The 26,351-nt window shown below is 47.3% G+C and overlaps 2 protein-coding genes across 2 annotated transcripts; one reads left to right on the top strand and one right to left on the bottom strand.

Moving 5' to 3' along the window:
• Positions 1-360: 360 nt before the first annotated feature.
• il4i1 (interleukin 4 induced 1) lies at positions 361-5,366 on the bottom strand. The gene is made up of 8 exons (XM_068585330.1): positions 5,322-5,366; positions 4,415-4,499; positions 3,319-3,533; positions 3,131-3,237; positions 1,796-1,997; positions 1,654-1,722; positions 1,438-1,574; positions 361-1,129 (listed from the first exon to the last, which is right to left on the bottom strand). Exons 1-8 carry the CDS (start codon positions 5,364-5,366, stop codon positions 361-363), a joined length of 1,629 nt encoding a protein of 542 aa, XP_068441431.1.
• A 2,947-nt stretch (positions 5,367-8,313) lies between these two features.
• snx19b (sorting nexin 19b) lies at positions 8,314-23,800 on the top strand. Its single transcript, XM_068585067.1, has 14 exons — positions 8,314-8,420; positions 9,630-9,921; positions 10,030-10,224; positions 10,464-11,645; positions 12,307-12,505; positions 12,619-12,719; positions 12,818-12,937; positions 13,221-13,345; positions 13,749-13,842; positions 13,936-14,095; positions 14,662-14,791; positions 20,395-20,579; positions 20,693-20,780; positions 21,037-23,800. Exons 1-14 carry the CDS (start codon positions 8,392-8,394, stop codon positions 21,158-21,160), a joined length of 3,024 nt encoding a protein of 1,007 aa, XP_068441168.1. The 5' UTR covers positions 8,314-8,391; the 3' UTR covers positions 21,161-23,800.
• Positions 23,801-26,351: the final 2,551 nt, after the last annotated feature.

Raw genomic sequence — 26,351 nt, 5'->3', positions numbered from 1 at the left:
TACTTTTTGTAGGCGGCATGTCTTCAAATAGTTTGTACTGCTTGAGTGTAAAAATGCATCTTTATTTAGCAAAAGCATAAAAAAAACTAAAATAACTAATTTATTCACTTGAGTCATTGTCGAGCAAAGCGTTGATTGAATAATTACATAAATTAACTCGGTATTCTGAATATTCTGGCATTTTGGACAAAAACAAATCGGACTCACCTCTTTTTTTTAAATAACATTTATTTTAAAAAAAACAATCAGCAGAATAAACAGGACTCTAAATAAAAGTTTCGGGATCAGCAAAACTCAATAAATACGTCCAAACACACGGTTCACATCCCCGGATACGCCAGAACCTCACGAGTCGGACTCCTACACGGCGAGGTCGTTAATATTCTTGGCGGCCCGGATCGCCGACTTCATGGCGGTCTCGATCCAGCCGTGGGGCGTGGCCGTGTGCTCCCCGGCGAAGTGGACCCGGCCCTCGCCCTGGAACAGCTCCTTGGCGTAGTGGCCCTGCTGGTAGGGCGTGAACAGGGCGAAGGCGCCCAGGCTGTACGGGTCCAGGCCCCACTTCTTCACCAGGCCGCCCGTCCACAGGGCCCGGATGTGCTCCCCGTGGACCTTCACCAGGTCCTCCAGCACCGTGGCCATCAGCTCGTCCTCGCCCATGCCCTGGAAGAGGGTGGAGTCGTCCGAGCAGGTGTAGGACGCCAGCAGCGCGCCCGCCGCCGTGCCGGGGAAGCCGTGGCTCGGGTAGACGATGAAGCGGGACGGCCGGTCCGTGATGCTCTTCCCGCCCCGGATGCCCTCGCTCTCCCAGAACCGCTCCGCGAAGCTGAGGAAGACCTTGGTGGAGCTGGTGTAGTGGACCGAGCGCAGGGCCTCCATCTTGTCCGCGGAGAGCGGCGGCTGGAAGTCGATGAAGACGGAGGCCTTGGCCGAGGCCGTGACCAGGGCGAAGTCCGCCGTCAGCTCCACCAGGGAGCCGGCGTCGGAGCCGTCCTGGTACGTCACCGTCACGCCGCCGCCGCCCGTTTGGTTGATCCGCTTCACCTTGCAGTTGAAGAGGGTGGTGGCGTTCAACGCCTGGTGGAGCGCCAGCGGGAGGCGATCGAAACCACCCGTCACCTCAAAGTACCTGGAACACATGAAGCATAGACTTCTATACAACCAGAGGAGTCGCCCCCTGGTGGTCAGGAGAGAGAATGCAGCTTTAACACATGAAGCATAGACTTCTATACAACCAGAGGAGTCGCCCCCTGGTGGTCAGGAGAGAGAATGCAGCTTTAACACATAAAGTATAGGCTTCTATACAACCAGAGGAGTCGCCCCCTGGTGGTCAGGAGAGAGAATGCAGCTTTAACACATGAAGCATAGACTTCTATACAACCAGAGGAGTCGCCCCCTGGTGGTCAGGAGAGAGAATGCAGCCTCAACATGTCTCACTGTGTGCTGTCGCTGATGTCTGACTGGATGTACAGCATCTCGATCAGCGACATGTAGAAGAGGCTGTTTTCGTTCAGGACGTCTCCGATCATCCTCAAGGCTCCTCGGCTCAGGTTGCCCACCTTCACCAGGTATTCCTGCCGGCAAGCAAACATGAACTGTCAAAATAAAATACTCAGATTCAAACTCCACGAGCGTGGGCGTCTGGACGCAGACCTTCACTGTGTAGGAGTCGTATTTGTCCATCATGGCGCTGCAGCCGAGGGCCTTGAGGTCGTCCTGCACCTGCAACGCAGGTCACCGTCACACATGAAGGAAAGCACAACAACTACACAACCACAGATTGTTACGCACAAACCTTCCAGAGCGTCTGCCTGAAGAGCTCCGCGGCCGACTTCCCCCTCTCGCCGGCCCTCAGGCTGTAGTTCAGCACGTCGGGGTTGTTCCCCACGGCGCCGGTCTTCTGCCGCACGCCGTTGATCAGGTAGTAGGTGTTGCCGTCGTCCTGGACGAAGTCGTTCAGCGGGATGTGGAACTTGGAGGCGAAGGAAAGCAGAATCCTGCGGAAAACACGGAAGAGATCATTCACTTTGTTCTTTTTCGGATGAAGTATTGAGATCGTTAGCTAGCAACAATGTCGCGGTTCGGGTTTTTCTGGGTTCCCGTTTTATTTTGAAGTTTGTCCTGTGTGTCCGCGCACTTCCTGTCCCTGCATGCCTTGTTTCTGATAGTGCGTGTGTGTCTCCTGATTGTCGTCACCTGTGCTGCCCTCATCGTTTGTGTCTCGCTATCTTCCCCTCGTCTGTAAACCCTGTGTGTCCCCTGGGGGAGTCGTACTGGGTGTTCACTGTCCTTAAGTCACTCAATGAAGTATTTCATCATCTTTTCTAATCTTAACTTGAAAAAACAACTGCTGTGTTAGAGTTTTTCTGCATACGCATCAAAATGAATATCCAATTCATAAAAAATAACATTATTTATGATAATATAAATCTAAAATGTCTGTAGATGCTTTTCATATTCATGTCTAGTGAAGTTCAGGTGATGTTAGCGAGGTCAGTAAACACAGCGATGCAGCTGTAGTTGTGTCGGTTCTCAAGGGAACTTTAGTCACACACACACACACACACACACACACACACACACACACACACACACACCTGTTTATCAGTATGTTGACACTAGAGAAGCAGACTGGACGCTGCTCATTCTAATACCCAGCATGCCCCATTCAGACAATCTTTTGGCTTAAAATATGTAATTGATCCATTTTTCAACCGAACGACTCAGTTTTTTGACTGAAACTTCTTCCTAACAGACCAAGACTTAGTTTTATTGTGATTTCTGTTGCAGATTCTGATTCTTTAGGTCCTAATCTTTCCATAAAGGTGTCTTTTTGACGCTCCAGGAGGCTTTTTTGGGGAATCTGGCTCATATCATGCTGGATGTTCATAGTTACCATCAAAATGTCTTTTAAAAGGGATTTTTTTTGCAGATATACATTTTTTTCAAGACTTTGCTGAACAAATACAAACAATAAACACAAGTATTGGAATTAATTTGGGGTTCCTACGACGACTCAAACAGGGAAAAGAGGTCTGGAGACAACGTGGTTCCACAGTTTTCACCGGGTTAAGCCCCGCCCCTTCAGGTCCGGTACTAAACCCCTGCAGCACTGGAGCAGTGGACTCACCTGTGGAAGCTGGGGATCCTCATGGCGCCCACCTCCGCGTACCAGCCTCCTCTCCGGACCGTCTCCACCCGGCCTCCGACGCGGCCGCTGGCCTCCACGATGGTCACCTTGTGGTCCACAAACCAGTCACACACCTTCACACCTCCAGGTCGCTCAGGTGACCCAACGGCCTCCGCCCCTCTTGTTACCTTGTGTCCGGCGTCTTCTAGAAGCTTGGCGGCGGTCAGTCCGGCGACGCCCCCGCCGATGACGGCCACGTGGCGAGGGCTCCTGGAGGCCGGGAGGCCTCGGGCCGCCAGGTCCAGCAGCTCGCCGTAGTCGGCGTCCTGCAGGCACTCGTTCAGCGGGTCCCCGAAGAGCCCGGTGACGGAGAACACCAGCAGCCCCACCAGAACCAGAGGGACTGGAGGGGAGGGGGGTACTTTAAGTCAGGCTTTAAGTCAGGCTTTACTAGTCAGGCTTTAAAGTCAGGCTTTAGGTCAGACTTTATGTGTCAGGCTTTAAAGTCAGGCTTTAAGTCAGGCTTTAGGTCAGACTTTATGAGTCAGGCTTTAAAGTCAGGCTTTACTAGTCAGACTTTAAGTCAGGCTTAAAGTCAGGCTTTACTAGTCAGGCTTTAATAGTCAGGCTTTACTAGTCAGGCTTTAAATCAGGCTTTACCAGTCAGGCTTTAAGTCAGGCTTTACTAGTCAGGCTTTAATAGTCAGGCATAACAGTCAGGCTTTAAGTTAGGCTTTATGAGCCAGGCTTTACCAGTTAGGCTTTAAGTCAGGCTTTACTAGTCAGGCTTTACTAGTCAGGCTTTAAATCAGGCTTTACCAGTCAGGCTTTAAGTCAGGCTTTACTAGTCAGGCTTTAATAGTCAGGCTTAACAGTCAGGCTTTAAGTTAGGCTTTATGAGTCCGTCTTTCCTAGTCAAGCTTTACTTTACCAGTCAGACTTTAACTCGGACTTTACTTCCTGTTGGCTTTTTCTTCTTCTTCTTCTATTTCCTCAAAACTTCTCCAAAAAAAAGGTTAACATCTTTTTTCAAGCGTCACTAATTACAAATTAATTAACAAATTATTAATCACTAATTACTTACAAACAACACAAACAGTGACAAGCAGAACAAATAACGCTTGAAGCGTTTTCCCCAAACACCACTTGTGTTGCACAGCGTGGTTCTTTTGTATCGTCTGCATTCACAGAATATTAAAGATGAATTCAATACGTTATAAAATCTAAAGTGAGACGTAATAAACTAATAAAATAAATGAATTGCGTAACTTTAAATGTACTTACAGAACTTGCACGTGTGAGGGATCATCTTGAGGACGGAGCTCCAGGACTTCTTGTTGACACTGAGACGACTGGAAGAACAGGAACCCTTCCAGAAAAAAACAGGCTTTAACATTTGTAACATAAAATGATAAATCATAGCTTGTTTTATGAAAGTAAAAGCCAAACACTGCTGAATTTGGATTTATTGAACACAATAAGTAATATACAAGTGAAATATATGGTTTGCTTTATGAGAAAATTCAAATAGCGCCAATGGCACCAATGGAGGACTCATTGGGGCCATTGGGGCTATTGGGCTCCAATGGAGGACTCATTGGGGCCCAATAGCCCCAATGGTTCTCTGTTCTAAACCCTCTGTAACTTTGTTCTGCTTATCAAAGTCAACCTTTACAGAGAGAAAGTTCACGTGTTGAATGTTCACATGTTGTGTTATGGTTTGTTAGAGTTGTGACTTCACAGCTGCTTCATTTCAAACTAATAATCATCCTGAAAGTCATTTTTTTAGAGTTGGACCTGAAACCTTTTCATTTCTTTCTGTGTCATCTTCATTTCCTCTGAACCAGAAACATGTAGACTGATATTTACACATCTGAACATCTCACATGTGTTCCTCTTATTGTAACACAACATTATTAAACAGCCCTAGTGGCTGCAGAGACACACACTTTTAGTTTTCGAGCAGAAAAATAGGTTGTTTTTTAAAGTGATTCCCTGTTTTTTTCTTTTTAAAAACTTTTTTTTAAACCCCGAACCCCCCCCCAGCAACATTATCATGAACAAATAGTACAATTTAAACAAAAAGGAAAAAGTCAACTCAAGAGTTCCAGAAACGCATAAAAAGAATACATATAAATTGGTGAAAATGTGCATAATCCATCAGAGAAAGACCAGCAGCCACTGCGCTCACCTGCGTCAAAGGTAAGGTCTCGTAGGTCGTGGTGAGCCGCTGCATGGCTGAGGAGGAATGACCGAGTCCTCCGAGCTGAACCTTCAGCGCTGCGTCTGGGAGGAGCAAAAAAGAAAAAAGGCCCGTGTGCGTGGTGCGTGTGAAGCTGCACACGGCGTGGTCCTGGTGAGGAGCGGCTCTGTGGCTCCTCAGGTCTTCCAGAAGTATTTTCCCACAGCGGCTCCAGAGTCAACCACACTGAACAAATCAGATTAGTGGAGCTCCGCTCGGCATTCCTGCTTTCTGCATCTTCCTGAAGGGGCTCGTTCAGTCGGAGGCCGACAGAGACGAGCAGTGCCGACCCGAAGCTAAAACACTCAGCTGACAACCCGGCTGCTTTTTTAATTAATTTAAAAACAAACAAACAAAGAACCGGTTCGCCCCGAGCCACACCAAAGAGATACGCAGTAAAGGACCAGAGACGTGAGGAAGAAACAGATACTGTACAAATAAATACTGTACAAACAAATAAGAGAAGGCAGAGACGAACCTGAGGCCCGTAAGAGTTGCAAATATCATGTTAAAGAGTATGTTATGTAAGATAATGTTAGAGAATATGTACCCTGAAACAAGAAGTACCCTGAACAAGAAGTACCTTGAACAAGAAGTACCCTAAACAAGAAGTACCCTGAACAAGAAGTACCCTGAACAAGAAGTACCCTAAACAAGAAGTACCCTGAACAAGAAGTACCCTAAACAAGAAGTACCCTGAACAAGAAGTACCCTGAACAAGAAGTACCTTGAACAAGAAGTACCCTGAACAAGAAGTACCCTAAACAAGAAGTATCCTGAACAAGAAGTACCCTGAACAAGAAGTACCCTGAACAAGAAGTAACTTTCTTGTTAAGCATTCTCTCTCTTGACCACCAGGGGGCGACTCCTCTGGTTGTATAGAAGTCTATGCTTCATGTGTTAAAGCTGCATTCTCTCTCCTGACCACCAGGGGGCGACTCCTCTGGTTGTATAGAAGTCTATGCTTCATGTGTTGAAGCTGCATATTCTCTCCTGACCACCAGGGGACATGACGTCATGTGACCGTGGTGGGGCTCCTCTATAGTTAGCGTTAGCTTCTTACTTTACACTTCAAACATCATTAAAGTTCCTTAGTGAAGATTATCTTGATGAACTGAACCTGAAAGAATCATCAAACGTCCGTTTATTGTTTGTAATAATCCAGAATCCAATGAAAAATCCCCATTTTGTTTCGTATGAAGGAACCAGTGCGATGCTAACTTCCTGGTTGACATGTATACAACACACGTCCTCCTGCAGCTCCATGCGCTGCAGCCAGCACAAAGCTGTGGAAACACCTAAAGCTCTTTAAATCTTGTTTAATCTGCAGACAATAAATAATGCGAATACTTGCGCCGGGTATTTAGTATTGAGCTATAGAGCAGGTCCTCGTTTGAACCTTGGAGAGGCCTCGTTGTGCCCGCTCACTATGCTAAGCTAAGCTAAGCTAATCAAAGCTTCACAGACGTGAGAGTATCTTCTCATGTCACCGACAATATTTTTAGTTTTTGGCTTCATCAAACACCCTTATACAGTTGTTTCTATTTTCAATTTGATTCATTTTAAAACATCTACATTTTGAGTTGGATTAGTGGTTCAAGAGGAGGAGAAATGACTTTGAAGCACGAACATCTAAATGTTAAAGGCTACGTCATCGCCTTAAGGTGCATGTGTGCAATTCTTATTTTTTATTCCAGAGACGAGAAGGTCAGCAGCACTCAGGAGACGATTAGCTTAGCAGCGTAAAGAACGGACCGCATAAAAAACGTTGCGTCCAAAGTCCACAATCCCGCCTGGCAGCACGTAAAGCTCTTTACTTCTCGTTCAGTCGGTAACGCAAACAGCCGCAGCGCGTACGGCGCGGCGTGTCAGAGGAGCCGGCGTGCCCTCGCTTCAACTTTTGGACAGAGCTGTTTGTGCTAAGCTAAGCTACGACCATCTCGCCAGTTCACCTCTTCAGATCTGTCCTCTGAAAAGCAACACTTCATGGAGGAATTTTTAGTATATATATTGCAGCAAAATAATATTGTTCCTCCTATAGGTCTTTATTGGGACCAAAAAATTAATAAATTCGGACCAAAAAAAAAGAAAAATAGAAAAAAAGAAAAAAAATGAGAACCCCCCCAAAAAAATTGAAAAAAAAATTGAAGAAAAAATAGGACCTAAAAAAAAAGGAAAATTTAATTGACTTTTTTTTCGTTTCCCGTTTCATTCCAGGAGAGAAATGAGAACTTGACTACTGACTACAATTGTCAAAATTACAGTTACAGCCTAAATATAATTGTAGCTAATATTTGTACACAAAGTACATTGTTGTTGTTGTCATTGTTGTTCCATTGACCATTTTTAAGAACAGAGTAAAACGCACTAAATGAATTATTTACTTTAAAGTAACTCATCACTACAGGTACAGGTGGTTGACATTACCACGTTATCTTTTGGTAAATAACAAGAGCACTTGAATATAAAACAGTGCTGGCAATGTTAAATTAAAAGAATACGTGAATTGGACTATTGTGTGACTTGCACGTGTTTTCTTGTATGAACAATACATGTTTACATTTTTATGAAGTTATTGTGAAACAAAAGTGATGAAATTGTCAACGAAAAAAAAAAAAGTTGATTGTTTTTTAATTGTGCTAATTTCTATTTAAAAAAAAAATTAAATTTTTTTTTGGTTGCGGAAATGGGCTTCCATACTTTTCAGTGCATGCACACTTACTATCTCATCATTTCGACTTTTTTTATAATAATAATAATATTTTTTTAATAATAATATTTTTTTGTTGTCAAAATAAAACTTTTTTTGGCGACTTTTTAGTCATAATATTTTTTTGTGTGGCTGAAATGGGCTTCTATAGAAATTGGGCTTCCATTTTAATTCTATGTCCTATTTTTATTTTTATTTATTTATCTGACAACCTCTTTCAAGAGCCACGGACGGGCGCGCTCGTCAGAACATGACGTCACCATACAGGAAGTAAACAAACCAGCCGAGGCTGCTCTCATCCAGACGGTCATGAGACCGGCCGTCCCGAGCCATGACAGGTGAAACATGTTCATCTTGTATTAAATGAAACGCAGGACGTGTTTTACCTGCGGAAGGACGACGCGCTGCGTGTCGCTCTGTGCGCGCGCGGAGCTCTCGTGAAGCTGGAGCGAGCTAACGCGCCGTACCTCCCGCCAAATATGCGCCCATTTAAGATCTCTGTGGTTATTGGCAATGCGTGCCACCTTAAAGGACATTATATGAGATATCAAACAAAAGGTTGGGATCTTATCTTTATTTCGGCATCAAAGCGGAACACCGAAAAGCAATATGGTGGTCAATACTTGGACTTGTAGGCCCCCGCCTTTCATTAACGCTACGTTAGACGGAGAAAGTCTGAAAACGACAACTTAATCATAAAGTAAGAAGATTATGTGAAAATATATTGCTCCAGGTCGAATAAAGTGTATGCCGAATGTTCTGTTGTTGCATGTTAATGAGTCAAAAAGCTTTTAAAACCACGTTTGCACGGAGTATTCCTGGCATGCGACGAATAAGCGGTAAATTGTCGGAATTTTAATCGGGATTTGGTGGCGCGTTTCCTCACTAGAGCAGATAACGGTATTTAATCATGTCTGCAGTTCGTGAAACGCGCAGCTGATGCTGCTAGAAGCTCCACACAGACACATGATGAATAATGGTGAGAACACTGGTTGGGTAAAGCTAGTAAACCTGAGTTAAATGGACCTTTTTGCATATCTCTATTAATTTTACTGTACTGACACTAACACGCATATCCTCGAGAGGTGATTGCAGCACCTGCAGTCAAGGAAAACCTGTAAAAGTCATGTAAATGTGTTCATGTTCATTCATTTGTGTCATTGAAGGTTTACTGTATGCTTTGAATCCTCATTGTTAGTTTAAATACTACATTTGATCACATTTTACTGTTTTATTTTGTGTGTTTAGTTTATTTCATTGATGTCTGTAAGTGTGGATGCTGCTACTACGGCAAAACAAAATTCTCCTTGGGGATTAATAAAGTACTTTTCATTCATTTCATTTACACACAGATTTCACACCATGTTTGCTCATGGACATTTAGTTGAAAGTTATGTAAATTTGGTTAAAAGTTGTAGAAATTTGGTTTAAAACCATGGATGAGTGGTTTGAAGTCCATTGGTCAGAATGTATGAACCCCGCACCTGGATGTATAAATAGTGAGAGGCAGAGGGCCAGTAATTCATTTTCTTTTATTCTTTCTCGAGGCGTGACGTCGCTCTGGCGAGCATGAACTCCTCCCCGCCTCTTACCGATGGCGCCAAGCTGGACGGCGGCGTTGGCCTCCGCGGCGCCGTGGCGGAGGCGTTGGGCCAGAGGAGCCTGCTGGGCCTCGGCGTGGTGTTGGCCTGGCTGGTGCTGTTCCACCTGCTGGTGAACATCTGGCTGCTGTGCGTGTTCACCAGCCTGCTGGTGGTGCTCGGCGGCTGGCTGGGCTCGCAGGCCGTCCTGGAGTCCAACAGCGTGGTTCACCTGGAGCGGTTCATCGCCCTGGAGCAGGTGCGTGGTTCAGTTCACCGCGGTTTCCTCTTTGGTGAAGCGGGGGGAACTCGGCGCTTGATTCTCACGTGTTTTATCGTCGTCGTTGTCGTCGTTGCTGTACTTCAGGTTCCGGCGTCGCCGGAGGAGGAGCGCCGCTTGGACCGGGAGATCCAGGACACGGTGCGGAAGATCATCAGGGACTTCGTCACCTCGTGGTTCTCCACCGTGTCCTCGGAGAGCGGGTTTGAGACGGAGGTCCAGGAGGCCATGATCTCCATGGCCATGGAGCTGAAGAGCCGCGCCAGACGGCTCGACAGGAAGGTACGGGACTCCTCTGGTTGTATAGAAGTCTGTGCTTCATGTGTTAAAGCTGCATTCTCTCTCCTGACCACCAGGGGGCGACTCCTCTGGTTGTATAGAAGTCTGTGCTTCATGTGTTAAAGCTGCATTCTCTCTCCTGACCACCAGGGGGCGACTCCTCTGGTTGTATAGAAGTCTGTGCTTCATGTGTAAAACTTTAACGTTCTCTAACGCATCGTGTGTGTCTGTTGTCGCTGCAGGATCTGACTCAGAGGGTCCTGGATCTGTTCGGCTGCCACCTGCAGGACTACATCCGAGCCAAGAAGCTGGCGTCCGAGCAGCCGGAGCGCCCGGCGGCCAAGTGGGGCGGCGGCGACGACAACGACGACGAGCGGCTGTGGCGGGCGTACTCCGCCGTTACCGCGCCGCACCTCGCCGCGACCGGCGACGCCGTGCGGGTCGACTACACGCGGGCGGTCGCGGACCTGCTGCTGCACGTCCTGGTGCCGCCGCCTCACCTGGAGAGCCGCACGGGGCGGTTCGTCGTCGGCGAGCTCATCACCTGCAACGTCCTGCTGCCGCTCATCGCCAAGCTGTCCGACCCCGACTGGCTGAACTTCCTCGTCATCGAAATATTCGACAAGTCCCGCAGACCGCAGGAGCCGGTCGCGACGCCGCCGCAGCCGTCCCCGTCCCCGCCGTCGTCGCCGCCGCCGGCGGAGTCGGAGCTTGCACCGCCGCTAGAGACGCAAACGCCGCCTCAGAGGGAGAGTCAAGCTCCTCCCCCTCCGACGATGACGACGAGAGAAATTCTCAGCGACGCAGAGACGCCGGAGCTCTCCGCCTACGACGTGATCGACTCCGAGGAGGCGGACGGTCCGCAGAGCAACGCCGAGGAAGAGGAACCGGCGCTGCCCTTCTTGAGGCACTACGTGAGGGGCAGCAAGCTGAACCCGTTTTACCAGGAGAGCGACTCGGACCTGGACTCCCCTCTGGGGGACTACAAACGAGGCTCCGTCGACTCCCTCATCCTGATCGGTCAGGAGGACAACAACGGCGTGGACCCGGAGGACGGCTTCCCCGGGCCGGTGGACGGCTCCTGCCCCAAAGTCCTGGTGAATTCGGAGCCGGTGGGGCATCCCGACGGCTGCCACCTCTCGGCGGCGGCGGCGGCTCCCGGTAACGGCGGCCTCCAGGACCCGGAGAGGGACGGTTCCCCCTCGGTGAACCCGGCCAGGGAGCTCCTTCTGGGGGTGGAGCAGAACGAGCTGATGGTGGTCGGCCCGCCGCTGGGCTCCTCCCCTCTGCAGACCTTCAGCTTCGAGCCGCTCATCAGCCCCGACGGGCCGGTCATCATCCAGAACCTCCGCATCACCGGCACCATCACGGCCAAGGAGCACCGCGGCACCGGCTCGCACCCCTACACGCTCTACACCATCAAGGTGGGCCGCCGTCCAGACATGAGCCGGTCCTTGTGATGCGGTTGTTTGCTTTAGAGGGTTCCTGCGGTCATGGAAAACCTGGAAAAGTCATGGAACTTTTAGCAATGCTTGTTTTCAGGCCGGGAAAAGTTTAAATACTACATTTGATGACTTTTTCATGTTTAGAGCTAGATTTCACTCACTGTTTGGTCATGGAAAATGACTTTAAAGTCATGGAAAAGTCATGGTAATTTGGTTTAAAGTCAATACAGTTTGGTGAAACGCTGTGGTCATTTGGTAAAGTCATGGAAATATGGTGAAAAGTCATGGAAATATGCCGGAAAGTCATGGAAATATGGTTAAAAATCCTAGTAATTTGGTTTAAAGTCAATGAAATTTGGTGAAAGTTTTGGTCATTCGGTTAAGTTATGGAAATATAGTGAAAAGTTATAGAAATATCGTGAAAAGTCAATGAAAATTGATGAAAGTTATGGAAATTTGGTTTAAAGTCAATGAAATTTGGTGAAAGTTCTGTTATTTTGGTGTAAAGTCATGGAAATCAATGGTTCATAAGTGTATGAACCCTTTCATACACACTTTATTACACAAACATACTTACACAGCGTCTGACAGGAATGTGCAGCGCGTGACGAATCCTTCTCTCCTCGGCGTTGGTTTTCAGTACGAGACGGCGATGTGCTGCGAGACGCCCGGCGGCGCCCAGCCGGGCTGCGAGGAAGCCGACGCGGCGCCGCTGGGGGCCGGCGACCCGCCGGCCATCCAGCAGGTGGCGTACCACACGGTCAACCGGCGCTACAGCGAGTTCCTCAACCTGCAGACCCGGCTGGAGGAGAAAACAGAACTCCGGAGACTCATCAAAGGTACGGAAGGACGGATCCAACGGTTTCAAAAACACTTTCTGTGGCTTTTAGTCCTGAAAAGACCCGGTTTTGATTGACGTCTCGGTCCTGATTGGTTCATTGTGCCGCTTCAGGGGTGAAAGGTCCAAAGAAAGTGTTTCCAGACATGCCGTTTGGAAACATGGACAGCGACAAGATAGAAGCCAGGAAAGGACTTCTGGAGACCTTCCTGAAGGTGGATTCATATTGTATTATTCATATTTTATCATAATTTAATGCTTGTTTTTTGTCCCTACATTTGCTGAGCAGCTTTTCTTTCCTCTTCTCTCTCAGCAACTCTGTGGCATCCCTGAAATCGCCAACAGCGTAGAGATGCAGGAGTTCCTGGCCCTCAACACCGACGCCAGGATCGCGTTCGTCAAGAAACCTTTCATCGTGTCGCGGATAGACAAGGTTTGCAATAAACGGATCAAAATGATGCCGAAATGCCGACACGACGGCGACCGTTTGTAAAAACTCTCAATGCGTGTTTTGTTAGTTCTCTCCAGAAGACCACGAGCAAACTGCTTTTAAAATGCTCGTTTTCCCAATGGAGTTTGGCTCCATTGGGGCTACGCTACGCTAACATTGTAGCAGCTCCATCGACACTCGACTGAATGTCACACAGAGGCAAATCCAGCGGTTTGTAATGTTGTGCGGTGAAGCTCACGGGCTGTGTGTGTCCTTGTGTGTGTAGATCATGGTGAACGCCATCGTGGACACCCTGAAGACGGCGTTTCCTCGCTCAGAACCTCAGAGCCCGACGGAGGACAACGAGTCGGAGATGGATGGAGGGAAACTGACGTCGGACAAGAAGAGCAGGTACGACTCCAGAGAGCAAGATGACTGACAGCAGTGGGAGGAGCTTCACAGGCATCTATATAAATGTTTATTCTTTTAATCAAACTATTGTCTCTCATTCATTTGAGTCATTTAAGGTTTACTGTATGCTTTGAATCCTCATTGTTAGTTTAAATACTACATTTTATCACTTTTTACTGTTCACACACACATTTCACACAATGTTTGATCGTGGACATTTGGTTTAAAGTCATGAAAAGTTTGTTAAAAGTCTTTAAAAGTTGGTTAAAAGCCATGGAAAAGTCCTGGACATCCATTGGTCGGGGTGTGTATGAGCCCTTCTCGCAGCCGAGAGGTTTACGTTGACGGTTGTCGGTGTTTCATCGTTGACGGTTGACGGTTGACCTCGTTTTCTTGATCCCAGGTCGCGTCTGAAGTTCTCCAGTAAAAACATCCCCTTCATGAACGGCTCGGACATCAGACCGCCGGTTTTGTTCAGCTGGGAGCAAACCAGCACGGTGCGTGAACTCGCGTGTTGATAATCGCTGCTTCGGTCATTTTGTGTGTTTTTTTCGGGGCTAATTAAAAAAAGTTTCCTCCTCCTCCGGAAGGTGTTCAACGGGATGTCGATGGAAGACTTGTCGTCCTTCATCGCCGAGCAGGAGCAGCTGTCCGTCAAAGCGGAGCCGGAGACGGAGGACAGCCCGGTGACGAGGGAGTACGGAGGCTTCCTGGACGACGGCGTGAGCAGGAAGAACGTGAAGGAACCCGGTGAGAACCGAGCACAGGGAACCCGCTAGACCCGGCTCCACCACCAGGGGTCACTGTTGCCTGCAGAGAGAGAACGTAACGAGGAGGTTCAGTGCAGGAGAAAATGAAAATGCTCAGAGAAAATGAGCACAGGCTGAAGGTCGACGATGATGATTCTCATGATGCGTTCAGGTGCAATCTAGTAATATGTAGTGTTGGTGATGAACTGTCATGAATCCAGATAGAAATGATAGAATTTATATTTTAATCCCACACATTGATCCTCCTACGAGTGATTCAGGACAACTTTGCAGTCTTCACCTACTTACTCAAGTTTGTGCATTTTTTTCGGCAATCAACACAACCAACAACCCGTTGTTACAGTCACACACAGCTGCACGTGCAGCGTCCGGCCACACGGGGGCAGCGTTGTCACGCGCATGACGCCAGGTGCTGGTGGGTGGCCGGACCTGCAACAAAACAAAACAAAGATGTCCGTCAGCTGCTTTGTGATCTGATCTCTGCACGAGGGACATATTGTTGTGAGTGAGTTGTGCGTCTCTCTTCTTTGTGTGCGTGTTGTGCAGCGTGTGAGACGGCGCTGGCCGAGGTGGCGCTGAACATCCTGTGTCTGCTGATGGAGGAGCAGTGGAGCTGGCTGTGCACGGAGAACGTCCAGAGGACCGTCCGGCTGCTGTTCGGCACGCTCATCGACAGGTGAGGCGACCACGGGGTCATGTGACCTCTGTGTGTGTGTGTGTGTGTGTGTGTGTGTCCTCTAGACATGTCCCCAGCTCTCCTCCTCACCCTTGACCCCGATACAGAGCATCGTGGCGTTCGTGTCGCGATGGCGTCCGTCGGCTCTGACCTCAACTCCACAAACATGCGTCGCATTTAGCTCCTCGCCGCCCGTAAAGAGAACACGCGGAACGCGCTCTCGGGTTCTGGTGTTTGTGCGGCGTTTAGCACCGTGACCTCGCGTTCCCCCCGAGGTGTCGGCACCAGAATATCGTCGGTCTTTATATATCCGGACCCCTAGTTTAAGAAGTATGAAAGTATGAAAGGCCTTCTGCCATTTTGTTTGGCTTCGACTATTCTGGGTACGGCAGCCTGTCAGTGTGCAGAAGAACACTGCATTCTGTCTCCTGACCACCAGGGGGCGACTCCTCTGGTTGTATAGAAGTCTATGCTTTATGTGTTGAAGCTGTATTCTCTCTCCTGACCACCAGGGGGCGACTCCTCTGGTTGTATAGAAGTTTATGCTTCATGTGTTAAAGCTGCATTCTCTCTCCTGACCACCAGGGGGCGACTCCTCTGGTTGTATAGAAGTCTATGCTTTATGTGTTGAAGCTGTATTCTCTCTCCTGACCACCAGGGGGCGACTCCTCTGGTTGTATAGAAGTCTATGCTTTATGTGTTGAAGCTGCATTCTCTCTCCTGACCACCAGGGGAGACTCCTCTGGTTGTATAGAAGTATAAGCTTCGACGTGAACGGGCCCCTGAGATTTGTGTCTCACTTTAGCTCAGAGTTACACAACAAATGCAAAGTAGTGTCTTTTTGGCAAGAAGCTGAGGAACAAAGGAACGTTCCAACGTTCTCTTCCTCCACAGCGATGCAACAAAAAGTTTCTAGTCGAAGGAAAAAGTGACGCGGAAGAAGGACTCAAATTGTTCGCGTGTGTCTGGGAGCTTTTGGGGCCCCGGCCAGGACTCCCTGATGGTTTCCAGCAGCTCGCTGTGTTTCAGACTCTCGTCCCCTTCAGGAGACACTGGAAGACAAAGAGGCCGAGCTCCGTGCTCACACTTTAAAGAATGTCGACAAAGACGATGGAACGTGTTCCGCTGACGTTTAGCGGCCATATTGCCCAGAGAATAGTGTGCACTCAAGCAATGCATTGCTTTTGTTTTAGGCTAAAACTGCAAGTTACACGACGATGCGTTCAGGTGTAATCTAGTAAAACGTAGTGTTGGTGATGAACTAGAATGACTCCAAATGTTTTTACATGAATATAAAATAGATATTAGAAGATGAATTATGATGTTCAGCACCCCGAGGTGTCGGGCCTCGTGTTCACAGACACACACACATACTTGTGCGATGACGTCGCGTCTGTCAGACAAAACGTTTGTGGGTTTATTTTAGCTCGGACGGGAACCCGCTGACTCCTCCTCTTGTGCTTTCCATAAATGGCAACGCAAACAAACCCCAGCGGAGTCCAGCAGCTCTTCTTTAGCTCCTCTTGCATCACCGCCGGAGCATTCAGACTCCTCTGGTTGTATAGAAGTCTATGCTTCATGTGTTAAAGCTGCATTCTCTCTCCTGACCACCAGGGGGCGACTCCTCTGGTTGTATAGAAGTCTATGCTTCATGTGTTAAAGCTGCATTCTCTCTCCTGACCACCAGGGGGCGACTCCTCTGGTTGTATAGAAGTCTATATAAGTGACTCTACTTCTCTCTTGATGTATTCCCTCAGTAAACATTGTAAACATGAGTTTATGTCTCAATCTCTAGTTTCTAGTCTTCTTCTATACAGCATGACGTTCATTTAGTACTTTATGGTCTGTTAGAGTCAAACAGACCATAAAGCAGGGGACGCTTTAGGGGCGGGGCTACAAGGTGATTGACAGGTCTCTACGTCAAGATAAAGACAAAGTGCTCTGGTCTCATTTGAATTATTTTTGCATGTAATTTAAGAAATGTTCCACCTCGGAGGGGAAAAACTTTTTTATGATCTGATTTTTAAACATGTCAACAGCGTAGCTTTGGCTCGCTCGCAGTGTTTTCCTGGCTCATTAAACTGAGTCCTTCTGCAGAACAGAAGATAATTGAGTGATGCATTCGTTACGCAGCTCTAGTAATAATAATCACAATAAAGCTACCGAGCAATAAACCCTCAGACATGGAGATATGAAGCCGCTCCCTCACCATCGCTTTGTGGATGAAACTAAAGAATGATAATGATCTGATTTACAATCAGGCTTTAATTTTCTGGCTCGGACAACCCGCTGCTTTTTGTTGCCGAGTGTTTCATAACTTTTCCTTCTCGATGGAAAAACTTGCAGCCCGGAGCCGCTCTGATTGGTCGGTCTGAGCCGTGAGGCCAGACGCTGCCGGCGAGGTCGCTTTTAAAACTCGAGTGTGAAGCTAAACTGAGACGCTCGCTCCGTCTTTAACCCGACGGCTGCTTTTAGGAAACTGAATTCCTGACAACGTTACGGGAAAAACGCTCGCCGCTATTTTTAATCTGTTCTCGTTTGTTGAAGGTCCTCTGAACTATTTTACGCTCTCCACTTTTAACCTGACGGGAAAAGATGCCTCGTCTGATTTATGAGCTTCAAATCAGCTTTACTGTGTGTGTGTGTGTGTGTGTGTGTGTGTGTGTGTGTGTGTGTGTGTGTGTGTGTGTGTGCGCGTGTGTGTGTGTGTGTGTGTGTGTGTGTGTATAAACAGTTTTATTTGAGCTCATTCCGGACTCACAAAAACCATCTCAACCAAAGGCGCACTGACTTGATCATAGACTTCTATACAACCAGATGAATCGCCCCCTGGTGGTCAGGAGAGAGAATGCAGCTTTAACACATGAAGCATAGACTTCTATACAACCAGAGGAGTCGCCCCCTGGTGGTCAGGAGAGAGAATGCAGCTCTAACACATGAAGCATAGACTTCTATACAACCAGAGGAGTCGCCCCCTGGTGGTCAGGAGAGAGAATGCAGCTTTAACAAATGAAGCGTATACTTCTATACAACCAGAGGCGTCGCCCCCTGGTGGTCAGGAGAGAGAATGCAGCTTTAACACATGAAGCATAGACTTCTATACAACCAGAGGAGTCGCCCCCTGGTGGTCAGGAGAGAGAATGCAGCTCTAACACATGAAGCATAGACTTCTATACAACCAGAGGAGTCGCCCCCTGGTGGTCAGGAGAGAGAATGCAGCTTTAACACATGAAGCGTATACTTCTATACAACCAGAGGCGTCGCCCCCTGGTGGTCAGGAGAGAGAATACAGCTTCTATACAACCAGAGGATACATTTCCCCGCCCCAGAAATCCCCTAAAATGATCAGATAGTCAAACATCTAGCCACAGGGTTCCTGTCCTTTGACCGTTCGTTACTGTTTTAATCGCCTGTGTGTTTGTTAAAGTTTCGTCTGTTATTTGAATTAAACCTTTAATTAATTGAGCCGTCTCCCAAGCATGTTGTTGTTCTGCAGTTGTGCAACGTGAGGAGTGGAAACTACTCCAGCATCGCTGTTCAAGGCCTGCTGGCGTCCTGCAGCTGCTATGAAACACTAGAGGATTAAAGAAACACGCGTAATCACGGTGGAAACCAGGAATCTGCAGCCGGCGCGTCTCTGCAGCGCAGCGCGGCCGCGTGCTAACGGGCCAGAACCAGCCAATGAAATAACTTCATTAGGGGCCCGAGTGAGCGGGAGAAGCAGACCGGTTGGCCCCGTGTTGCATAACCAGCATCTGTCACGCTGGTGGGGTCCACAAGGGCCTGGAAAACTCTTCCAGGGTCTCTACAATCCTGACTACTTTAAAATATCTGCAGCTTCAAGCTCCAGACCTGAAAACAAACCTGGAAGAGTCCTGGAGTTTTAAAATGGTTATTTCCAGGCCTGGAAAAGTCCCCAAAAGTTGTGTAAAAGTCCTGTAAACATGTTATATTCATGTGTTCATCACATGCTTTCAAAAGAAAGAGGCTCAAAATATCAGCAGCATCCATACAGGCATCTATATAAATCTTTATTCTTTTAATTAAACTATTGTCTCTCATTCATTTGAGTCATTTAAGGTTTACTGTATGCTTTGAATCCTCATTGTTAGTTTAAATACTACATTTTATCACTTTTTACTGTTCACACACACATTTCACAATGTTTGATCGTGGACATTTGGTCAAAAATCATGAAAAATAGGTTTAAAGTCATCAAAATATGGTCAAAAGTAATGGAAAATTGGTGAAAAGTCAATGAAAATTGGTTTAAAGTCGTGGAAATGTTGTTCAGAGTCATGTAAATCCACTGGTCAACATGTGTCTGGACCCTGGAGCTACATTGACATAATGTTCTTTTTCTTCTTCCTCGTGCTCTAAAATAACCTCATCCAGACCGGCTGTGTTTCCAAAGCCTTCGGACGGTTAAATCTCGGCGTGAAAAAGGTCGGGTCAGAGTGAAAAGGGTCAACGTCTGCCGAGCGACACGGAGCCGGTTGAGTTTACTCATCACAAGACCTTAAACCCAGCAGCTATGTGGAAGAATTGAAGGGGGGTTAAGACGCCAGACCGGACTCCACTGCTGCACTTTAGATCCCCGTGAGAACGCAATGGTGCATGTGGTTACCTTCTGCAGGGATGGACTGGATCCTTAAGTACTGGTAGAAGGGGGGAGGGGGGGGGGGGGGGGTCAGCCATGATGCCGAGGGTCACGACACCCTGACTGTCAGGTGGCATCTGAGGAGTCAGGAGGTCAACCGGCTGATGCCGGGGTCACTGCACCTCAACATCAGGTACCTGGCGGCGACGCCCTCTTTACAGACCCACTTTGGGACAATTTCTCTCTCCTGACCACCAGGGGGCGACTCCTCTGGTTGTATAGAAGTCTATGCTTCATGTGTTAAAGCTGCATTCTCTCTCCTGACCACCAGGGGGCGACTCCTCTGGTTGTATTGAAGTCTATGCTTCATGTGTTAAAGCTGCATTCTCTCTCCTGACCAACAGGGGGCGACTCCTCTGGTTGTATAGAAGTCTATGCTTTATGTGTTAAAGCTGCATTCTCTCTCCTGACCACCAGGGGGCGACTCCTCTGGTTGTATAGAAGTCTATGCTTCATGTGTTAAAGCTGCATTCTCTCTCCTGACCACCAGGGGGCGACTCCTCTGGTTGTATTGAAGTCTATGCTTCATGTGTTAAAGCTGCATTCTCTCTCCTGACCACCAGGGGGCGACTCCTCTGGTTGTATAGAAGTCTATGCTTCATGTGTTAAAGCTGCATTCTCTCTCCTGACCACCAGGGGGCGACTCCTCTGGTTGTATAGAAGTCTATGCTTCATATGTTAAAGCTGCATTCTCTCTCCTGACCACCAGGGGGCGACTCCTCTGGCTGTATAGAAGTCTATGCTTCATGTGTTAAAGCTGCATTCTCTCTCCTGACCACCAGGGGGCGACTCCTCTGGTGTGCAGACCCATAACTGTCCGAAAACCATAGCTTTTTTTTTTTTTTTTACTTTCTTTCTAAGAATCAACAACCGCTACATTTAGCATCCGTGCTAACGTGAACCCACTGCTGCGTGTTGGCACTGTTTATTTTTTCTTTCCCAGATGGCTGGACGTGAGCGTGGCCAACCTGACGTGCACGGCGTACTGGGTGACGTACCTGCAGGTGGTCCAGGAAGCCGTGTGGCCGGGAGGAGCGCTGCCGACGGCGCCGCGACCCGAACGCAGCCGGCGGCAGAAGGACGACACCCGGCAGGAAGCCTTGAGCTGCCTGATGAGACTGCTGCCAGGTACGTTAGCTATCTATGTTAGCGACCTGTCAGTCACCTTGTAGCCCCGCCCCTAAAACATCCCCTGCTTTATGGCTGTTGACATATTGTTTTATATTTCTCTGTATTTCTAGATCTGATCTCAGACCTGTTGGGCTCAGACAAGTACAAGCTCTGCTGGCAGACGGCCCTGGACTCTCTTCAAGACCCCTTTATTAACAGGTGGACACACACTCGACACTTAATGGCACACTAGCTCTCCTCCTGTTGGTTCTCTGTTAGCTAGCGGTGCTGCTAACGTTACTAGCTCTCCTCCTGTTGGTTCTCCGTTAGCTAGCGGTGCTGCTAACGTTACTAGCTCTCCGCCTGTTGGTTCTCCGTTAGCTAGCGGTGCTGCTGTGAATGTTACCGTCAAACCGTGTGTTCCAGCACTCGTCGCGAGGTAAAAGCCGCTGACTGCTGGTCCTGTGTCCCTCAGGCATCTGGTCTTCTGCTTATTTGACCTCCTGCTGGAGTTCCTGGTCCCTGAAATACCTGAGGAGGACTTCCAGCGGAGCCTGATGCGAACCCTATCCAAGAACCCGGAGAAGCAGCTGGCGTGAGGACGGAAAAAACTGAAGAAAAACCACAACACAACCCATCTTTCATCTCCACCCTTCAACTTGTTCTAGCTAACGTAACGTTGCGCGTCGAGAGGCTTTAGCCAAACTCGCTTCAGATGCCCTCGTCCCAACTCTCTAATATACAACGACCCCACACCTGTTGCTCTAATCTGGATTAGCAGGATTTGCTTTATATCTTCGTATTCTCCGTGGAGCCGTTCCTCAGCCTCCCGCATGGAGCCGCACATGCGATGCTGACATGATGTGAGCTATGCTTCCTGCGCCGGAGCCTTCCTGAGGGGACGCATGCAGCCGGCAGCGATACATTAAGTTGTTTTCTATAAATCCAGGTGCAGGAAAAGTACATGCCGTCCTGCAGCGTGGAGACGGATTCAGGCAGTTGGTTCTTCGTTAGCCGTGCTGCTAACGTTACTAGCTCTCCTCCTGTTGGTTCTCTGTTAGCGGTGCTGCTAAAGTTACTAGCTCTCCTCCTGCCGGTTAATTCGTTAGCGGTGCTGCTAACATTACTAGCTCTTCTCCTGCTGGTTTCTTCGTTAGCGGTGCTGCTAACGTTACTAGCTCTCCTCCTGTTGGTTCATTTTCACGCCCGTTCTTCATTTATCTTAAACCATCTGTGGAGTTTTCAGTGCTGTCGCCACAAATATTACATTTTATTGTAAACGTGTTGTAAAAGTTTGTGTTTTGTTTGGCACTTTGAGAATTTGCCTTTGTGGCGGAAAAACACGACAATCAGCACTTGGTTCCCCGTCTGATGAAGACGACGAGAGAACGGTTCTGACCTTCGTCACGACGCAGAGTCTTAAAATGCAGCGCTTACTTTCTCTTTCTGCCCGAATCATTTTACACTTTAAAAGGCGCTAAAGCCAAAATTTCTGTGTGAAGATGTTGATACAACGGCTAACGGGTTAGCGCCGTTAGCTCGTTGAGATAAATTTAGACTTTAGCACCTTTTTTAAAGTTTCCAAAATAGTTGTGATTTAAATTTGGATAAATTTAATAAGGCACTTTTGTTTCCTTTTCTTTTCATGAGCCAAATGTTTTTGTTTTGTTCTTACGTAAAATACATTAAATGATATTTTCCGTGACTGAATCTGCGTTTTCAGTCTGATGTTACAAAAGTTACATTCCAACAAAAATACCTTAAAGTTTCTGTCATTCCAGTGTTTGCACTTCCTGGTTTACTGGGCTCATGTTGAAGGTTTTTTGTTGCGTTTCCATTGTGTTAACTTGTGTTTCTGCTTATTTATTAACCTATTTATTCGCTTGATTTACTAATTGATGACGCTTTCACAGTGTTGTAGTGAATGAAGTGCTCGTTCCTGGAGTTTGCCTTAATGAATAATGACGCGCAGAGTGAAGCCGCCTTAGTGGATCTTTATGTTGTGTTCATCATTGTTGTGGTTATTGTTGGATTTGTTATTGTTGTCGTTTTCTTTCGCTTGCTGCCGCTGATGAAGGAGCTGCATGTTGTCTTGTGAAACAGAAAATGACTCTGCACACGTTCTCTCATCTGCTGCCATCAGATATTTACTCTTAATATCATTTTACACATTTTCTTTAACTAAAACAATATAAAAATAATGTGAAAGCAGTTTGTGTGTTATGTTGTGTGATCAAAGCTGCAGTGTCTCTTATAACAATCAGCACACGTAGCTAATATGCTAACCGTACACGTCCCACAAAAGTTGTGTTGCCTCAACCTATCTTAGCTTTGTTGCCTCAACATAACTCAGTAGTTGTGTTGCCTCAACATAACTCAGTAGTTGTGTTGCCTCAACATAACTCAGTAGTTGTGTTGCCTCAACATAACTCAGTAGTTGTGTTGCCTCAACATAACTCAGTAGTTGTGTTGCCTCAACATAACTCGTTGTGTTGCCTTTTCATGCCATAAAGAACCGTTTTTTGTTTTAATGACGTGTTTAATTTGTGGTTCAATAAAAAGTTTTTTTGATAAAACAAACTGAAGTTTTGATGCATGAAGTCGTGTCAACAGCTTGTTAAACAGAATCTATTTAAAACAAGAACATTCTGTCTCTGAAGCAGAGCACTGTTGTAAAGTTGCTGTGACGGTTGCAGCAACGTGTCCGTACTTTAGTTGATGTCACTTCATTCATATTGATGCACAGTGTTGGTTAGCGCCGGTTAGCGGTTAGCAGTGAAATTATCGGTTCGCTCTTAACGGTTAAAAGTTGCCAGTTAGCGGTTACCAGCTACCGGTTACCAGTTAGCAGGTACCAGTTAGCGGTTAGCGATTAGCGGTGCTCCTTCTCTCGGTCACCGTTGCTCTCTTTTCCACTCTTTCGTCTCCTCTCATCTCGTGTTGTGGACGTTAACTCTGTGAACGCTCCTCCGTCTGTTTCATGCACCTCATAAACGTTTGCTGAGCATATTTGCAAAAAAAAACAACACACAATAAAGTTACCAAACATGAGTTATTAAATCTGTTCTCGCTCGTTAATCCCTCGATGCGTTTCACGAGCGCTGGTGATGTTTTACGAGATGTTACTTTGAGTTCACCTCGAGGTTCAGGGGCTCCTCCAGGTCCAACTTCAGACACACATTAATATTTGTATTGTTTCAAGGAACATTAAAGATTCAATAAATCGGTTTAAATGTCAAGATTCAGATTTATTTGTTTTCTTTGGACTTGAATTCATTCGGATTTTGAAGAGTTTGTTTGATTCGTGTCGTCTTTGCTCGTACATGATGGTCTTCATCCAACACGGCGGTCAGCTGACCTCCACATGACCTCCACATGACCTTTAGATGACCTCCACATGACCTCCACATGACCTTTAGATGACCTCCACATGACCTTTAGGTGACCTCCACATGACCACGTTGCAGTGTTGGAACTCAGAGTTCATGTTTGTTTCCACTTTTTAAAGTTTGTCAGAGGAATCCGTAACGCTTCAAAACGCTCCAAAGCTTCTGGAACAAAAGCTCCAGAGGGGGAGGAGCCTCAGTTCCTGGAAGGCTATTCACGGAGTGTGTGTGTGTGTGTGTGCGTGTGTGTGTGTGTGCGTGTGTGTGTGTGTGTGTGTGTGTGTGTGTGCGTGTGAGTGTGTGCGTGTGTGTGTGTCACAGAGCATATTGATATCTGTTAAACTGAATAAAGCTTTTAAACTCTTGATGTTTTTTATCATCTGAAGAATCTGCCGCATTGTTTAGGTGAGGAAGAGGAAGAAGAGTGAGGAACGTCTCACGTTGCTATGGGGACAAACCATCCTGCTTTAGCTTCTTTATTTCATTTCCTTCACCAACATCAAAGTGTTCCTGTCGTTCAGTTCATTCATTTCCTCTCTGCAGGCTGTGATGCTCAGGATGCGCCACTAGAGGGCGACGCCACCCAGAGGCTGCTTCAGCCTGCAGCCTGCAAGAGACCACAGGGGGGCGCCGCGGGGTCACCGCAGATCCACCTGTTACTGAGGAGGAGGAAGAGGAGGAGGAGGAAGAGGAGGAGAAGGAGGAGGAAGAGGAGGAGGAGGAGGGAGAGGATGAGAAGGAGGAGGGAGAAGAGGAGGGGTTGAATGTTGTGAGAGAATCAAATCATTTATATTTTCATGTTGTTAGAGGATTCTGTCATTTAGAGTTTGTTACAGAGAGCGAGCACACACACACACACACACACACACACACACACACACACACACACACTCACACACACACTCACACACACACTCACACACACACACACACACACTCACACACACACTCACAGCTGAGGTCGACATCGAGTCGCTTCATGACTCATCACTTTGAGCTCGTTGTCTTCCATCAACAACAATAAATCATTTTAATTCTTCATCAAATAAATATTCTTCCTCTTTGTGGCATCAGGTAACAGAAGTTAACCTTGTTGTTGTTGTTGTTGTTGTTGTCCTGTTTTTTTTTTAGTATAACAGATAGAAGATGAGCTTGTCCTTCAGGCCTCAGCTGCTCATCACCAGGAAACTGATGTCATCCTGATGCTGAGCTCATTTTAAATGTGCAGATTATGAAAAGAAGACTTTGGAGCGAGAGAACATCCATCCATCTTTCTGTTATCCATCCATCATCCATCCATCTTTCTATTATCCATCTATCATCCATCCATTCATCTATCCCTCCCTCCATCCATCCATCCGTCCAACCGTCCGTCCATCCATCTTTATATTATCCATCCACCCATTTGTCTATCCCTCCATCCATCCCTCCATCCCTCCATCCGCAGTGTGGACCAGCAGATTGTTTTCTACCTTTACAATCACGAGGCGACTGAGATTATTTTCAGACCTCCATCCAATCATGGCTCTAATCTGGGCGGCCGTGCTTTATGTAAATCAGGTGAAGGTCCCATCTGCCTCTGAACAGAGACGCCGACGCCGGGAAATCTCATCTCCTCCTCCGGGAGAGGAGGAAGCAAGTTGCCGCTCCGCTGCATTATCCCTCCATGCGAAGCTTTTCTCATGCGATTCAGAGCCGAGAACGTTTCAAACAAACGAGCTCGAGTGATTCACCGTCTGGTGACGAGTTCTCCTTCCTGCGCCGGATCAGATCCAACACAATATGAGTGTTCAACTAACAATACACGACACATTCAACACAAAGGTCCTGATTAGCCTGCTCATGACAGCTGCTGCCTCTCAGACGCTCACATTGGGTTTCATATGAATATCTGATCACCGTCTCGCTCACAGATTATCTGATTCTTCTTCAATCTTCCAATCTTGATATTAAATGCGTCTCATTCGATACCTCAGGTCCTTTTTAGACCATCTGTTTGGTTTCTCTTGGACCTTTTTGGTGAATTCTTATCGCTCTCAAAGATCATAATATCTTCTCGTAGTACGGCGTTCCTCAGGGCTCTGTTCTGGATCCTCTGCTTTTCTCTCTTTATATTTCATCTCTTGGCGAAACTATGACACTGATATTTCCTAACGTTCGTCTCTATCTATCGCCGATCGCTTGAACGCATCACTGATCCAACTTTCCTGGAAGTCCACAAACACTTTGTGTGGTTTTTCCTTCCAGCATCAACAGCGGTTCATTCATCCAGTAAACAGAAGACGAACCGAGTTCAGGTCCTCGAGCGGCGAGCCGATCTGCAGACGCCGTCAATCACTCGGTGGCGGTGAAGGGTTTTTATGTGGGCGTCGCCCAACAAATGTTTAATGAGTCTCATTTGATA

The sequence above is a fragment of the Clinocottus analis genome, unplaced genomic scaffold, assembly GCF_023055335.1.
Source record: "Clinocottus analis isolate CAN_PGR_092001 unplaced genomic scaffold, fCliAna1.0.p SCAF_2, whole genome shotgun sequence".
Lineage (NCBI taxonomy): Eukaryota > Metazoa > Chordata > Actinopteri > Perciformes > Cottidae > Clinocottus > Clinocottus analis.
The sequence above is the reverse complement of the archived record's forward strand: the minus strand, read 5'-3'. Positions and strand labels throughout refer to the sequence as shown.

Excerpts from the sequence above, each read along its gene's own strand:
- il4i1 (XM_068585330.1), bottom strand. The coding sequence starts at position 5,366 with ATGCAGCGGCTCACCACGACCTACGAGACCTTACCTTTGACGCAG. Across the intron at positions 4,500-5,321 it reads AGACCTTACCTTTGACGCAG|GGTTCCTGTTCTTCCAGTCG; the intron begins GTGAGCGCAGTG and ends TTTTTCTGGAAG. Across the intron at positions 1,575-1,653 it reads ACGACTCCTACACAGTGAAG|GAATACCTGGTGAAGGTGGG; the intron begins GTCTGCGTCCAG and ends GCTTGCCGGCAG.
- snx19b (XM_068585067.1), top strand. The coding sequence starts at position 8,392 with ATGAGACCGGCCGTCCCGAGCCATGACAG. Across the intron at positions 9,922-10,029 it reads GGTTCATCGCCCTGGAGCAG|GTTCCGGCGTCGCCGGAGGA; the intron begins GTGCGTGGTTCA and ends GCTGTACTTCAG. Across the intron at positions 12,938-13,220 it reads TCGTGTCGCGGATAGACAAG|ATCATGGTGAACGCCATCGT; the intron begins GTTTGCAATAAA and ends TTGTGTGTGTAG.